Raw genomic sequence first — 17,121 nt, 5'->3', positions numbered from 1 at the left:
TTGGTAGGAGGGAGAGAGCCCTCCAGGCAGGCGAGAGCTGAGTGAACTCACCTGAGGTGCCACTTTCCCTTCCTGTCCGTGGCTTTGAGCCCATGGAACTTCTGGCATTGATCCTACAGGGATTCATCCACACCTGGGGTTGGAAACTCCTCCTCGGGCAGGCCCAGGAACTCCAGGTGCTGCAGTGAGGGCAGGGATTGGGCTCTGGGGGCTTTGGAAGCAGCTCCTCCATGGCACACGAGTGATTGTGATTGCAAAGAGGTGTCTGAGGAGGCCACTGAATCCACACTGCAGGTGGGGTGTTGTGCTTGTCTCCTGAATTGCAGAGAGTGCTCCCAGCACCCTTTTGATGTTGTCAGTTGAGGAAAAACAAGCAAACAAACAAAAAACCCAAAAAGCCAAGCTGACTTTTCCTCCACGTGCCCCAGAGCCTGAACTTGTGCAGTATTTGTGGCAGAATATGGGCAGAAGACTGAGTCAGCCCCTTCTACCCCAATCCAAACTGGCTTTGAAGTAATGATTTTAAATCTAATTTTCTGAAATGATATCCCTAAGATACAGAACCATGTTTTCTTTCAGTCATGGGAACAGATCTTTTTTAACAAAAGGGATCTTACAGAAGTGCTTGGCCCTGGGAGCAAACTGCTTTGAAATAATCTGAGCCATCAAGGACTAAAAAACCAGTAAGGAATTTCTCTGGGCAGGCACTCACTGCAAGCTGCTAAAGCAGTCCTGAAGTAACTCATGAACATTTTGTTTGCTGCCTGTTTACTTTAAACCAACATGGAACAAATGACCAGAAAATCTCAGTATATTTTGGGTGTGTAAGGATGAACCCAAAGGGGACTTTGTTGTTTACAGGGTTATTGGTTGCCAAGAGAGAGCACTGAATCCACAATGTCTACTCAATAGTTAGAACAAATTCCTGGTTAAATTTTTTCATCTCATGCCCTAAGGAAGAGGTTTGACCTGTGGCTGGTCCCCAGGGCTGGCTCTGAGCTGAGCCCCTTCCCCAGTACAGATTTAGGATTCCTGAAGTCACAGTCCCTTGTGCTGGGCAGAGGCAAAGCACCAAAATCAGGTAAGCAGGCAAAATCAGGTCTCCAAGTAAGTAAAGACACCCAACACTTCTATTAAAAGAAGTTTAATCCAGCATGGTTTCTAAATATTAACCATGTCTCCAGCTGTGACATGCAGTACATTTTTTTACTTAAAAAAAAGAGAAATACAAAAAAAGTACAAAAATGAGCCCAGGTCCCCTGAACATCACAGTGTGTGCCAGTAAAATATGACAAGAGAAGGAAGAGAAACACGGGGTATCATACAGGAAAAGGTTCAAAGAAATCTTTGAGATTGTCTTTCCCACTTGTTTTGCATTTACTGTCAGTGGTCAGAAGCAGGAGATGTAGCAGTGCCTGCTGGACAGCTCTGAGCCTGAGCAGCAGCCCTGGTCCCTGCCAGCTCCCCTGTCCTGCTGGCAGCTGCCACAGGGACCTGGAGCCCAGGTGCTGATTTTATTCCAAAGGAAATCTGCTTTCATTGTTTCATCCCTGGTTTTCACTTACTCTGTTAGTACCATCTGCTCTCATTTTAATCACACCTGTTCTGGCACTGTATTCATTTTTAAAACATCCATGCAGGTTTCTTTGCCACAGATCTGTGTGATGCCACCTGTGAGGAGTGTGCCACGCTCTTCCCAAGCATTCCCAAGGGTTTATAAATGGACACAGATATTCCAGGGGAGGTTGTGCTACCTGTGAAAACAGCTTGTACATTCTGAGGGCTTTTTTCCTGGAATGCATCACCACAAGATAAATCACATCCTTCCAGGGGAGAAAAACCAACCCAAGCCACCCCACACTGAAAAGGGGGGCTGGGGAGATGAATTCATTGCAGACATTCTGTAGTTTGGGGCTGGTTTCTTGGCCTTTTCACAGTGGGGAGGGGGCACTGCCCTCCTGGGGCCTGGGTGCATTCAGTGTGGCAGCAGCAGTGGCCATGGCACAGGGCAGGACATCAGCACTGCTGCCTGGGGCACAAACTCCTGCAGGTTCTCCAGGCAGGTCCTGCTGGAGGTATTTGCCAAGCCTGCCTTCCCAGGGCTTCCACAAAAACAGGACAGGGCTGCCCAGAGCTGTCTCACCAGCTCCCCCCATCTTGGGGTGGAATTGCAGCAGAGGGGTTGTGACTCCATGCAAGCAGCTTAAAACAAGGGATACTGAGGGTTTGATGAGCCAGCTGCCCTGCAGCACCATTACACTTTGAGGTTTGTTCTTGCTGCAGATTTCCAGTTGTCACTTTTCCTTGTCACAGATAGGCAGGAGATACAAAGGCATTGAAACCAACTGTTAACTGCACTCCTTGCCCTCAGTGCTTGGGAGTATTCAGACTGGATAAAGAAATACTGTTAGTTAATCAAGAAAAATACAAACAGGCATCCAAACCTCTCCTCTTTGGCGTGTCAAGAAATATAAAAGCTCTAAGTGTTAAAGGTTTGGAATGATGAAAGCACATTAAAAGCTGTAAATGTTACAAATGCTGTTCCCACTTACTTGGGACATGGATGTGCTGGCTGGGGAGGGGCAACAGAGAATTGAGCTGGGTTGTTTGCACAGATCTGCTGTAGGATCTGTAGTTGCCAAGGAGTGTTCAATGGCAGTGGGAGTAGTCTCCTTTTCCACATCACTGCCCTGTCTGTGCTCTGGTGATTCCACAAACAGTGAAGTGGAAAGGGGCTGAAATGAGGGGATATTTCAATTGGCAGTGCATTCAGCAAAGAGGAAAGTGCTTGATCATCTTCCCTTCACGCTTGGTTGGTGTTTGGTTCTTCAGTCTGAGTCAGAGTCGGAGTCCTCATCTGAGGGGTGAAACAAGGAACAAGAGTGAAAATGCAAACTGGAAATCCCCCCAGCTGTGGCTCTGGCTGGGACAGAGAGGCTGTGCTGACAGGGTGTGCGCAAGGAACACAGAGGGCTGGGAATGAACACCTCTGTGAAATGACAGCTCTTGCTGACGTGGTGGGACCTGAAATGGTGTTTGAAGGAGTTGGAAGATGCTGCTGAGAGGCCCTGCTGGCATCCTTCTGCTCTGGGCACTGCTGTGTGCACCTCTGAGACGCTGAGCAACCCCAGCAGGCCCACAGAGCTCCACCCTTCTGGCCTCAGCACTCAGGAGCCCCTGGGTAAGCACAGGCTGGGGCTGCAGGGCTGAGCCCTCCTTGCACGGCCACAAACACCAACACAAATCTCTGTGACTGCACTTCTGGGAGTTTATGTATTCGTGCCTCCATCTCCAGGGAAATTAGATCCTATTTGTATCCTAATTCTGCACCCTTGCCACCTGATCATCTTCTGAGGGCAGTTCAGGTTTTAGCTTTTACAGTCTATTTCTTGTTCCTTTTATTCTTTTTTCCCTTTGTCTTTCTTTTCAGCCTAAAGCTTGAAAAAACACTTAACAGTCTACTAAAATCCCCAGAAGAGACAGTCAGTGCTGCTGTTCCCCTCCTAGGATTCCATACACACCTTGGGTGTTTGGTTTTTCAGGGGTTTTAGATGAGGTGTTTGGGGATATTTTTTGTTTGCTTTTAAGTGTGGAGCAGTCTTTTTAATCCATGTGGGTGCAATAAGGAGTCACAGGGACATGATGCCCCATTTGGGCTCCTGAAAACTACAGAACAACTACCCCTGTCCTGACCTGAACTGGCTCTGAACACCCAACACCTTTTTATCTTCTCCTAAGTGGGTCTGTCTGATCTGAAGTAAACTATAATAATAAAAAAAAAAAAAATTGATAGCAACCTTGTTAATTTTATGCTGTTTGACCCTTGGATTTTAAGGTCATTTGCCCACAGATAGTCAAAGATGATAAGAGGCAATCATGACAAGGAAATGATAAAGAGAAAAGCACTATTTGGACACAAAAAGCTGTGGATTAATGGATGCTAATTATAAGTTACAAAAAGAAAAAAAAAGGTAGAAGTTTCCTTGTTTTTTACAACAAGACATTTTAATAGGGAAAGAAAATCTGTACTGCATGGTGATTTCTAAAATTGGATCTAGGGCTTTTCAAAGTGAGATGTGAAACTCTGAGAAACTTCACATTCCTGGCTTGCAGGTTATCTTCATAAATCACTGGAATTCCATTTGCAGCTTCCTAACCGAGCAGAGCTGTGGCAGACAAACCAAGAATAGAAACTGCTCTTACTGAGCAAGAGCTCCTGCTCCCTGCAAAGGGTGAAATGGAGAGGGAAATCTCACCCTGCAGCTCGTGTGACGAGCAGGGAATTTCACCCACCTTCTGTCTTGTGCCCCTCGGGGGAATCGGAGCTGCCTTGCTTGAGGAAAGTGACCAGGTCATTGAAGGTGATGTAGAAATCAATGGCAAACACGATGGTGGCTGCAAACCCAAACACCTGAAAGGGCAAAATAATGCTGTCCCTAACAACAGCTCCAGTCTGTCGGGGACAAACCAAACCCGACCAAACCCACACAGCAAAAACTCCATGGCTTTTTTGGCCTGTGCCTTTCCAAAAAGGCAGGGAGGAGAAATGGTTTGTGAGACACTCGTGTCACCTGAATTACAGCTGCTCTGGGAGCCTGAGAAGTGACCAGGGGTGTCTTTATCCCTGCCCCAGGCTGCAGCCCTCTTGGGCTCTGGGCCTCTTCTGGACATCAGCACCTCCTGCACCTCCACTGTGCCAGGGCACCTCTGCCACCAAGGAATCACCTCCATTTCTTGGGAAATAACTTTCCACTTGTTTACAAGGAGATGTGTCTATTGCTGTGTGAATGAGACAGATTAAATGATTCTGGAATTCTCTCTCCAGTGACAGAGCAGCAGAGTTGTGCCAAGCTGGGTGCTGGAAGAGGAGCCAAGGCTGAACACACTCCATTGCTCACTGCAGGGACAAAGATTAAACAAGATTTGGGTTTGTATTGTGGGATGGTTTGGGAAGGGCTGCTGGCCCACACCACTGGGCACTGATCTTCCCAAGCTTAAAAAATTGTTATGCAAATTTTATTTATGTTGCATACATTATTGATGCTTAGAGTCAAGTTGCAGATGCAGGGGCTGTATTGTATTTCTGTATTTCAAAATGCTGATGGGTGAAGACTCTTTCCTGGGCAGTCCTTGTGCAGGAGGGTAAAATGACACTGCTCTTGTTTCAACTCATCCAACTAAAACTAAGCAGAAGAGGCAGGAGGTTGAAATTACTTAATTTAGACTGGCCTTAGCAGTTACAGGTTTGAGTTATTTTTTTTTTTTTTATCATCATCATCATCATTATTATTATTACTCCTTCCATTCAAGGATCTTGACACTCCTTGCAGGAGCAGCTAGTAAAATTAAAAAGCAGAACAGGTGCCTTCCCTAAGGGTACAGTTAACACTGAGGAGCTCTGTTAGGGTGAAAATCTATTCATTGGTTTGAGACATGTTTTTCTGAGTAAGTACCATTTCTTCTTTGCTTTAGGCAAATTAATTCTCAGTTAATTGAAGAAACGTCTATGACTTGCAGTGGGGTGATATTTGAACTGTTTATAAGTGCATCCATGCACTGAAGTGCACTCAGTTCAGCACAGCACCTAGGTGGAAAGCTGATGCCTACTCACCCCTGCTGCTTTCGATGCTCCATCGCCGTACTTGGAGACAGCAGCAATGGAAATGGCAAAGTAAATGATGGCAGCGGTGACACAGCGCACGAAATCCTGGGGAAGAAGCAACGGTGCCCTCTCAGACTGGTTAAGGATTTCCTCTAAACCCATCCTGGGAACCAACACTCAGCCCCTCTGCTGTTGCATCAGTGCCTTTGCTGGTGTGTGAGCACAGCCTGGTTTGCTGTAGAGGAGGAACTGCTCATCTGTGAAATAGTTCTAAATAAGAGAAGAGCTGAACCTTGGCAGAAACTTCTGCTTGTAAAGATGCTGGATAAATCCTGCTGCCACCCTGCCTGTGTCAGGCAGACCCTCCTTCAGCCTGGGAGGGCTGTGTGGGGTGTTTGCCTTGGAGCACAGCAAGGGCTTTAATGGAAAGATCATTTGAAATGCCTTAAAAGCCTTGTGTTAGAGTAGAACTGCTGTGGCCCCAGAGGCTCAGGGGGTCCCAGCTCTGTGGGAACAGGTGCCTGTCTCTCTGTGGATGCAGGGCTGTGTGGTGATCTCCAGGGAGAGCTGTCTGTGCAATTCCTCATTGAGGAACCAAACCCTTGGTTTAGTGCTGGAACGATTTGTACTTCTCATGTCCACCAGCCTGCCCCAGGAGCTCGTGCCTGGTGTGACCCCTGGGATTTGTCCTGCTGAGCTGTGCCCTGTCATACCAGCAGGGACATCTCTGCAGTGAGCTCTAGGCACAGAGCTGTGTCCAGGGCATGCCCAAATAATGAGGGCTGCAATAATGGCACCCTCAGCTCTGTTCACAATTAGCTCTCCTGCTTTTCCAGAACAGATGGAGGAGTAAGATTTGTCTCAAAGCACAAATCCTGCAAGAAACCTGACTCCTCTGAAGTCAGGACAAGGTCAGTTATCTACACTGTGTGCCTGCAATATGTTATGTTAATGGCCATAACAAACACACAAGTGCTTTTTTTGTCTTAGTTCTGGAACCAGATGCATGTAGAAAATGGGAAAATGATGGAACAGAGATTACCAGCTGAGAGCTGTGCACAGTCATAGCCAAAGTCACTGATATTGTTTTATCCACCAGTGGCCTTGCTGAAGTTATTTTTATACACTGAGAGCTCAAATTCAAATCTCAGTGCAATGAACTACTGATGGTACCAAAAGAGAATCAAGATTGATAAGATCAGAAAGGGTTTTTGAAGTACTTGTACTGCAAGGCAGCTGCTCCCTTTGCAGTGATATTTGAGACTGCAGGGCCATCCAGTGGCCAGGGCTCTCCTGCAGCCCCAGCACTGCCCCAGCAGCCACTGGGCTCCTTTGTGAGCATGAACTGGCCAGAGCTGCCCCTTCCCAGAGCAGCTCAGATTGTCTGTGGGTGTAACTCTACCCGAGAATTCAATCACAGCCTGACAAAGCCTGCCCATTATCAACAACACACCTGCTTCCCCCTCTGCAAGGGTGGCAGTAAGGAGCCCCCGGCAGGCAGACTTGGGCTGATGCTGGCCCTAGGCCATCTGCCTGGAATTGGGCACACATTCTGGGCTTTGATGAAGCCATGCCCGGTGTCAGCACTCAAAAAGCTGCAGTGCAGAGCAGGGCAGAGTTTAGAGTGCTCTGGGACCTTCTGAAGCAGAGACAGCAGGGACAAGTTTCTAAGAGGGCAGTAAAATTGCTACAGTCACCCTGAACTCCTGCCCAGCCACCTTCCCTCCCCTCTCACTGCACAATTAAATCTGAAGGTTTCTGTTGCACATCTCACTTACCGCCAAAGGCCAGTGGACTCCTTTAAACTTCTCATTAAGCCTGGAGGCGTAGGCAAAAAAAAGAAACAGTGCCAGCAGAAACTCTAGGAGTGGTGCCATCATGAAAGAAGCTGCTAGAGATGCAATATAGCAGATAAAGATGATAAATGACAGCACCTAAAGTAAAGGGAAAACTCCAAGTTATTTGCATGGAACAGCAGAGCCGTAGGCAGCTGAGCAGCTTTGAAGTGTTATTTTCCCTGTGTATTTCTGTCAGGGCTGCTGCTGCTGCTGGCATACCTTCAGCATCCTACTTTTTTTATTTCTCATTGGGCCAAATGATTTTTGTTGTTGAGCACAGAATAAATCTGAAGTAAGGGTGTTTATTTCCACGTGTGTGAAATCGCTTTTCCGGAGCGCTGGGTGGATTTGCACCTCTCCAAGTCAGTAATTTGCTCTGGATTGTAAACAGCTCTGACAACATAATTCTGAAAATAGAGTGGGGTTGCCAAGCAAGCAGAGCTCTAAGCTTTCAACTGTGACAGCTCTCATTTGAAACCCAAATCAGTGCTCAGACAGCCTGAAGTAACTCAGCATGTATAATCTTGGAGTTGAAAGAATAAAGTCTGCTGCTGATGGATAGAAAAGGGCCAAGAATTAATTGTTCTGTGACTTCTGGAAGTGTCTGGTTCCAGTTTTCCAGCGTGGAAGCTGTTTTAGAGAGTAATAGGACAGATAAATCCCATAGATTTCTTTTATCTCCATAATGTTTCCTAACTAGTAAATAATAAAAAATGGCATTTTTTTCCCCCACTCAATTGAAATACCTTTAGCATATGGTTCAAAATAGAAAGTTTCACAATGGGAAAACAACTGAAGAAAATGCATTTTCACCTAAACCAGGCAGTACCAGAGTGCTTTCCTGGACTGTGTTTGTATAAGAGGATGGTGAGGGAGCCATGGAGAAGCTCAAGACCATTTTCAGCTGCTGTACTGGGGGTTGGTCACCTCCAAAAAGAAGGTCCAGTCCCTCCTGTTTCACTGCCTTGCATGGGAACTGGCTGCTGCTTCAATCAAATTAGCCTGAAGTAACAAAAGTAGGCAGGATGCTAATTACACATTATTATGTGCCAGTTGGCACCTGGGCTGCTCTGACCAGCCTTTCCTCCTGGACACAAATCTCTGACTCCAAAAGCTCAGGGATGCTTTTGGTCAGCACAGACTGAGCAGTAGATTACAAACAGTTTTTTAACTTCTAATTCCAAATCAGGACACTGACATTCCCACTCACACAGCACTGAAAATAAATGGATTCTTTTCCCCCAGATGCATCTAAAGGCAGATGTAGCTTCCTGCAAAGGTAATCAATGCATTTGCCTCATTAAATTTCAGCTCTGTGGATTTCCTTGTTTGCTGCTACCATAGGTTCTTGGGGACCACCTAAGCCTCAGAAAAAAATCATAATTACACTTTACTGATAAGGTTCCTATAATTATTAATTGGTAATTACTCCCATGAGAGGTCATTCAACCCTCAAATACATGTATCAAAAAAACCCTTTTATGTTTAGGGGACAACTAAGCAGTTCAATCCCCCTGAAATAATTTCTTGGTGTAATTAATTACCAAGCCTTTACTTTCAGCCTGTGTTTTGGGGAAAGCAGTCAGTGCCTGAGCAGGATGCTAACAGCTGGAACAAACTGTTTTCATCCATTGGGACTGGCTGGTGAGGCTAGAGAGGATGTGACATTTTTAGTAAGGGACTATATTTATCTTGCAGGTCTGTGCATTGTTCTTGTTTCACTGGTTCTAGAAACTGAGCTGGGATAGTTTACAGAGCTCATTTCTGCATGGGCCTGCTAGCTGGTAATGTCTGCCCCTTTGTTCATGTCTACCCCATTCTGAGGTGTTTACTGCTCACAAAGCCTCTCTGCAGGTTTTTCTTATTTTCATAAAGTGGAGGGAGTTCATTCCCTGTATCTCATCCTCAGTGTAGTATTTTCTTCCTATGAGCTAAAAGGGGTAAGAACTCTTTAAAGGGAAGTGGATTTATCAGAGCTTGACAACTCCTAAGAGGAGAGAGAACTTCCTTCTTCCCATCACAGCACCTATTCCCTTCCCACCCCAAAGAACAAACTGCACTTGCTTTGTGCATCTGCTTCACTTGCATTTCTGGAACACAATTTAGACACAGTTCTATGTCTTGTTGGAATAAAAAGAAATCACCATCTATACATGACATTTTCTTTTTGTTCTGGTGTTGAAAAAATATGTTCCTTTTTGTGGCTAAAGGCAGGTGTGTGATGGCTGAGCTGCAGAGGTGATGGGTTCAGGGCAGGTCCCACTGACCACAACCCTTCCAGTGGCAGATCTTAGACTTGAACTAAACCTAGTGATCTCTTAAGAGAGGATTAAATGCAGTGTTAAATAACCCATCCTGCTGGAGCAGTAAGGGAGGCAGAGAGGCAAACTGCAGATCTGTAAGGTGATGCTGCACAGCAGAGATGCCTTTGATCTCCATTCTCTTTGCCTCAGTAACTCCTGGGCTCTGACTGCTTTTGCACTGAGAAAAAAGCTTTCCTGACGAGGTGTAAAGTGAAAGGAAGAGCCTCTGTGGTCTGTTCTTATCAGCTTTATGGCAATTTGTGCCAGGGAAGGCTCCTGCCATCTCCTTTCAGCCCTGGGCAGGTGTGAGGATCAGACTCAGGGTGAAAGAGGAGCAGGAACACACCAAGGAGCCCCTGATCCCAGGGGCTGGGGTGCCAGGGGATCCCTGCTTCTGTGCCAGGGAGGCTGCTGAAGGGTCACATCAGTCTGAGCATTTCAGCTTTCTAAATGGTCTGACCCAGAGAAGCTGGGGAAATTTTAGTTGTTTATTTAAAAATGTGGTTCCCAGGCCAGTCACTTGTTCAAAGCAAGCCCTGCATGGGTGGTAGATGATAGCAGTGTCCTGCTGCCTGCTCCTCAGCCCTGAAGGTCAGGCACTGCATTCCCACCTTCCCACCCTCAGTGCTGGGATTCACTCCAGCCTGTCCTGCTCTCCACTTGGCAGCATCCCTTTGTGGGGAGAACTGCACCTCCAGGCACGCTGAAAAAAAAAAAGGCACCTTTGATTCACAAGAACCCATTGATTTCAGTAGATTACTGATGGTATTAGTAAAGGGGAAAGACTCTGAAGACTGGAAATTGGTCTGCAGTTAAACATCATTCCTCATTCTGGAGGCACTCGAGATTTTATGTGAAATAAATGTCTAAAAAAGAACAGACCAGATTTTGAGAATGAAGATTTGAAAGATGGTATTTTTAGATGCCTTCACTGGGGGAAGGCCGGAAAGCACAGGAAGGGGAGGGAGGCAGATCTTGGAAAGAGCCAGAGGATCAGGAGGAAGGAGGTGCCTGAGGTCTGTCAGGTGATGACCATGGCACTGCACCTTGGTACTGCACCTTGCTCTTTGGTTTTTGTCTTTTCTGTCTCCTGTCACTGCCCTGACATGGATTTCAATGCCAAACTTCCCTGGTAGCTTGGGAACAGCCCTGTGTAATACAAGAGCCCACAAATTGTAGGGTTTTGATGATGTTTCTCATTTCCTCTTCTGACAGCTGGAATGCACAGCTGTGGACTCCTGGAGCAATACTGGATATTACCTATAACTGTCTTTTCTCAATTACAGAAGTCAGCAGGTGCCTTTTCTGGCCATTTAAGTGCACTGCTACTAACTGAAGCATTTGATGTTATCTTAAAATTTTAAAAATACACCTCCCCTCCCACAATACAAACACTGCAGTGCCAGTCTGCACTCAGAAATAATGACACCTACCTACGTACTTATCCAGACTTCAAGTCTTCGTAAAAAGCATCTTGCAAACTGAAAGGTGCTCTAAAAACTCAACAGCACCTTTCAGAATATACCCTGACCCCTCCAAGGACTGTCAAATGTTCCACTGCACATCACATTTGTGCACCTCTGCACCTCTTTTCCTGGAGCTGTGTGTTTCATGGTCACTTCAGAGAAAGGTCAAGCAATGGACCTTGATTTTTGTTAGAGCTTTGTATCTGTGCTTAAAAAAAAAAAAAAAAGGCAGCTAGAGAGGAAGTCTCTGAGTCTCCATGCCATTGCAAGTTCATTGCTAGCACTTTCAGAAAGCACTGCAGCTTCTGGGAGGGAAAAAAAGCAGCAATGTTTTATCAGTTTTGTCAATTTGTATTTACACAGCTTTTTTCTCTTCCCCTCTCTTGGGGTTGCACCCTGAGCACTGAGAGCAGCTGAGTCTGAGCTCTTCCTGAGGCACTGCTGCTGACAGGCTGGTGTGACTGCTGCCAGCTTCACAGGGCAGGAATATCTGCATGCAGTGAAGGAAGCTCTAATGCAGCAGAGAGCAGGACAGGAACCTTTCACAGCTTGGCAAAAAAATAATAAAAAATCCTGGCAAAAAAGCAGCCTGATTGTTCACTAAGCACCTTTTATGTACACTCCCATTCACACAAAACCCTTCTTGGGTATTGTGTTTCAGAAAGTAACTTTCCCATTGAATCCCATGCAATTATTACTTAATATTGTGTTCTTAGGGTGGCCAGGCATTACAAAGTTACACTTTACTGCACAACCAGCTTGCAGTTCAAGGCCTAAAAAACAATGCTGACAGTGGTTAGAGAGCACAGTGTCCCTGAAGGGAGGGAGGCCTGAGCAGAGCTGAGGTCATGGAAGCTCCAGAGGCACTTGGAGGAGGGAGAACAGACCTGCTGGAACCCACTGGGAATATGGGGATGCTGGGAGGCACCACTGCCCAGCTCCTCATCTCCTGCTCCCACCTCCTGCCCCTCATCTCCTGCTCATCTCCTGCCCCTCATCTCCTGCCCCTCATCTCCTGCTCCCACCTCCTGCCCTCATCTCCATCTCCTGCTCCTCATCTCCTGCTCCCACCTCCTGCCCTCATCTCCTGCCCCTCATCTCCTGCTCATCTCCTGCTCCCACCTCCTGTTCCCATCTCCTGCTCCTCATCTCCTGCTCCTCATCTCCTGCTCCTCATCTCCTGCCCCTCATCTCCTGCTCCCATCTCCTGCCCCTCATCTCCTGCTCCTCATCTCCTGCCCCTCATCTCCTGCTCCCATCTCCTGCTCATCTCCTGCCCCTCATCTCCTGCTCCTCATCTCCTGCTCCCATCTCCTGCCCCTCATCTCCTGCTCCCATCTCCTGCTCCCATCTCCTGCCCCTCATCTCCTGCTCATCTCCTGCCCCTCATCTCCTGCTCATCTCCTGCCCCTCATCTCCTGCTCCTCATCTCCTGCCCCTCATCTCCTGCTCCTCATCTCCTGCTCCTCATCTCCTGCCCCTCATCTCCTGCTCCCATCTCCTGCTCCTCATCTCCTGCTCCTCATCTCCTGCTCCCACCTCCTGCCCCTCATCTCCTGCTCCCATCTCCTGCTCCCACCTCCTGCTCCTCATCTCCTGCTCCCATCTCCTGCCCCTCATCTCCTGCCCCTCATCTCCTGCTCCCATCTCCTGCCCCTCATCTCCTGCTCCTCATCTCCTGCTCCTCATTTCCTGCTCCTCATCTCCTGCTCCCATCTCCTGCTCCTCATCTCCTGCTCCCATCTCCTGCCCCTCATCTCCTGCTCCTCATCTCCTGCTCCCATCTCCTTCCCCTCATCTCCTGCTCCCACCTCAATCCCCAGGAAAGAACAGCTTTGCCTAAGGCTTTATGAGTGGGCAGCAGTGTCACCTTCTGGGCAAGAGTGCATTTTGTTCTTGTATTCTTGTCAGACAGACAAAGTGCATCACTCAGTGGTCTCTGCTGTTCAGTTACTTCTCTGCTGCACTTGTTGAGGAGGTGAAATTCCTGCTTCCTCCAGAACTGGCTGCAGGAGAGGCCTGGCCACAGACCCTGAGAAGGGCACAGGGGCCTCTTCCAAGGAGAGTTTACACCGAGCATCTGGAGTTTCAGTTATGAAGGTCAGGTCAGAGGAGACTGAAAAGACAGAGAAAGACAGGAGAAGAGGAGAGAAACAGGCACAATGATTTCTACATCCTTTTATGTCACCACAAAGGTGGCACAATTTTACTTATTCTCACTGCATTTTTATAAAAACTAAAGAAAATGCAATGCCACTGCATGCTGGCTTCAGGAGACTGAGGAGGTGCCAATAAAGCAGCCACAAGGGCTCGAGTGGAACAGGCAGGTGAGCAGCAGAACCCACAGCTGGGATCCTGCCCAGACAAGCTCTGGTGCCAGTGTGAGAGTGGCTGTTAAATGGCTCCAACACAGGACACAGGGAGCTGAAAACTCATCTCTTGAAGGGTGGAAAAGAGTGAGGATGAGATGCTGACCTTCAGCACAGCAACTTGAGTGGTTAGGAAAAATCAGTAGCTTAAAAAGAGTGTTAAAATGTGTGGAAGAAACTGTCGCATGGAAAAGGGGAGAGTAGAAAGGAAAGAGGAGTAACCTGTAAGATTAAAAATGGTGGTTAGAAAATGGAGGGAGCAAGGCAGTGAAAATAAACAGGATTATGAAAGATAGTGAAGCTTATGAATGTATTTGATGCTACTGCTTCTTTGTCTTTACAGATGTCCCAGGTGGAATAAAAAATTAATCAGGCAGGTTAGGGGAGGTGGACTGGATGTTCCCCAGAGGCCCCATACAACCCCAACTATTCTGTGATCCTGTAGAGATCAAAAGGAACGGGGGATAGGGGGAGGATATCTTTCTTATCTGAATAAAATTTGAGGTAATTAAGCCTCTACCTATTATCAGCTCCATCCCAGCCTGGCCTGCTCTAGATGTCCAGTTTGCACGGGTACTGCACCAGAGCAAATCACACCTGGACATCCAGAAGATCCAGAAGATCCCCTGTGTGGAAATGTTATTTTCAAAAACGGCTCGAGAGCTGCAGAAATAAAGTGCATTTCTGGGGAACTGCCAAGATGCTGAATAATGTGACATTTGTAACAGTAATGAGCACCCCACTTTGCTTCTGAACAAAAAGCACTGTTCAAAAAGTGCATCCATGAATATTATTTCCATACATTTATGCAGAACCCAACCCCACCCCACATTAGCACTGTGTCAGAGGAAAAATTAAACATTCAAGACGAGAAATACAAAGCTAAAGATGAAACACAGATTTAAATCATGATAGATTTAACTTGGACTCATCTTCAATTATTTGGCACTGCATTTCTCTAATTGTGTACAGGCTGCATTTACTCTGGGGCCTGTGCTGTCTTCAAGGGTTTCTTCTGGCAAAGCTGAGACAACTGCAGAGAAACTACTGCTGCCTCTTGTGTGCCAGGAAACCACGTCCTGAGCACGTGGGCTTGGCCTGCAAGGAGCACAGGGACAGCTCTCTGCAGATGGGATTTCAGAGCTGCTCTCAGCCAGCCAAGCCCTCGGGAAGCCCCGAGTGGCCTGACAGAGGATAAACCCCTGTTTTGTCAAGACAGAGCAGTTTTTATTACTCCAAGGAGGCATCGTCAGTGCTTCTCTATGACAACAAAAGGGTGAGTCTGATCCCATGACCAGAACAGTACTCCTCCAATATGTCATCATTCTGAGATGTTAAAAAGCCAGGCTGCCTGAAAGCCATCATTTAGTGGCTGTAAGCTTGTAAAGGAAATTCCAGTGTGTGTTATAGGATGTAACAAAAATACATGCCAAAGGAGCCAGGTTAGCTGGGCTCTGGTATCTTCTAAATGTGTGGTTTTGTAAACTCCACATGTTGTGTGAGTGATGGGGTAGCTGGCATTTTTTTGGTGGAGCTGATAAAGCCCATGGCCTGCTGCTACCCAGCCCGAGGCTTTCTCCACCCCTGAAGCCATCCTGACCTGCTGAGTGAATGCTTTTCCTCTCAGAGCCAGCCTCACATCTGGCTGTTCCTGTCTCTCTGCCACAGGGCATTGCCCACAGCCTCACAAGCCCTCAGAGCTGGTCCCCACCAGCTGGCCACAGACAATCCTGCCTCCTTCTGTCTGCTCCTCATCTTTCTTTTGCTGGAATATCCTGGTTTCCTTCCCTGAGTCAGAACAGTGGACAGCCAGAGACACCTTGCACATCTGAACAGTGCTCCATGGACCTGACTGCCATTTGGGCTGTCCTGATATTTGACTATCTGCTGCCAAAACTCCAGCAAACTTAGTGTTTGAATTTATCATTATTTCTAGCAAAAACGATGTTGAACATCTAATTTCAATCAACGAGCTTCCTATTCAGAAGCTAAATTTTGGTGTGAAATACCCACTCCCCATGGGGTGAGCAATCTCCTTCCCTATCACATGGGTACTGTTTCAGCTGTCAGGTTTAAGCCTTTACCTGTAAAATTCCAGAAAGTCTCACACCACAGTCACTGCCCTGGTCCTGCTGCCACACTGTGCTGATCCATGCCAGGTGTCCCTGGCCCTGTGCCCACCTGGGCTGGTGCCTGTCCCTGTGGGCAGCTCTCCAGCCCAAGCCCAAGTCCCTCTGAGGGTCAGTGACAAACGTGCCTCTGGAGGGCTGGGGACAGTGGCTGAGCGACCGTGGTGTACAGCCTGATGGCACACATCATAAATTAATGAGTAAAGTCTTTCCTGACACACTCAGGACAGGCTACCCCCCAACCTGGCACCAGCCGATAATACAAACCGCAGCCCCAGTGGTTACTGGATTACACCACAAAGAGCTTAAAACGAAATCAAAGCCCTTTTTTACCGAAAAGGGGTCCCAATAGTGAAACACACTTAATGCTCTGGAAGTCTAACGCGACAAGTTCTGGTCTCTAACGTGCTCTGCCTGAATTACGCTAAATCCATTATGCTCTGAAACAGCCCTGCAGTTCCTCCATTGGGGTACGGGTTTCCCCATTTTCCCCTTGGTTGTTGCCTCTCTCTCCCCTCGGTTGTTTTCCCCGTTTCCCCTCAGCTCTTGCCCCTCGTCTGCCCTCGGTTGCGTTCTCCCATTTTCCTCCTCAGTTGTTGCCCCCCGTCTCCTCTCGGTTGCTGTTCCCCATTTTTCCCCTCAGCTGTGGACCCCGTCTCCCCCTGGTTGCTGTTCCCCATTTTCCCCTTCGGCTGCTGTTCCCATTTTCCCCTCAGTTGTTGGCCCCGTCTCCCCTCGGTTGTTTTCCCCCAGTTTTCCCCTCAGCCGCTGCCCCCTCTCCCTCAGCCGCACAGGGAGCGGCCCGGGACGGCTCGGTCCGGCGGAGCCCGCTCGGGTCCCGGCTGCCCCAGCCCCGGTGTCCCGTCCTTACCGACTCTGCGAGCAGCAGCTGCCCCTTGCGGGAGCGCAGGAACTCCCGGGGGGGGAGCAGCGAGCTCAGCCCGGGCGGCGGTGCGGTCCCCTCGGACTCGGGGTCCTCCATGGCCGCGGCGCGGGCGGGGTGGGCGCGGGCTGGGGCCGGGCTCGGCTCAGCTGGGCCGGGCCGGGCTCGGCTCTGGCGGAGCTCGAGCCGGGCTCGGGCTGGGCGCGGGCTCAGGCTCGGGGTAGGGGGTTGGCCGTGGAATTTTTTTTTTAATTTTTTTTTTTTTCTCTCTGAAGGAGGGAAGCGGAAATCGTGACACTGCGGAAACGTGAAAAAAAAAGTTTCAGCATCCCCAGCTGTGGGGGGTGGCCCCAGCGCCCGCCCCCAGCCCCGGGACAATGGAGCTGGGCTGCGGGACCCAGAGCAGAGAGCCAGGCGGGCTCGGGTCCCGCCACCCCGAACGCACGGAACCGCTGGAGATCACAGCCCAAACCCCGCTCAGGGCTGAAATTTCGGGATACAAATGCCTCGGCGAGCGCTTTAACATGAAAT

General features: G+C 48.3%; 1 protein-coding gene across 2 annotated transcripts; it reads right to left on the bottom strand.

Annotated features, from left to right (window-relative positions):
- Positions 1-1,128: 1,128 nt before the first annotated feature.
- Positions 1,129-16,872, bottom strand: CMTM3 (CKLF like MARVEL transmembrane domain containing 3). Of its 2 annotated transcripts, none has more exons than XM_059481755.1 (5): positions 16,579-16,872; positions 7,381-7,536; positions 5,612-5,707; positions 4,294-4,411; positions 1,129-2,857 (listed from the first exon to the last, which is right to left on the bottom strand). In XM_059481755.1, exons 1-5 carry the CDS (start codon positions 16,687-16,689, stop codon positions 2,829-2,831), a joined length of 510 nt encoding a protein of 169 aa, XP_059337738.1. In that variant the 5' UTR covers positions 16,690-16,872; the 3' UTR covers positions 1,129-2,828. The 2 variants fall into 2 exon arrangements, with proteins under 2 accessions (XP_059337738.1, XP_059337739.1); XM_059481756.1 differs by lacking the exon at positions 1,129-2,857 and adding an exon at positions 4,000-4,166.
- Between the last annotated feature and the right edge of the window lie 249 nt (positions 16,873-17,121).

This window comes from Ammospiza nelsoni, chromosome 13, assembly GCF_027579445.1.
Source record: "Ammospiza nelsoni isolate bAmmNel1 chromosome 13, bAmmNel1.pri, whole genome shotgun sequence".
In the NCBI taxonomy this organism is placed as follows: domain Eukaryota; kingdom Metazoa; phylum Chordata; class Aves; order Passeriformes; family Passerellidae; genus Ammospiza; species Ammospiza nelsoni.
This window is presented reverse-complemented; position numbering and strand designations above follow the sequence as displayed.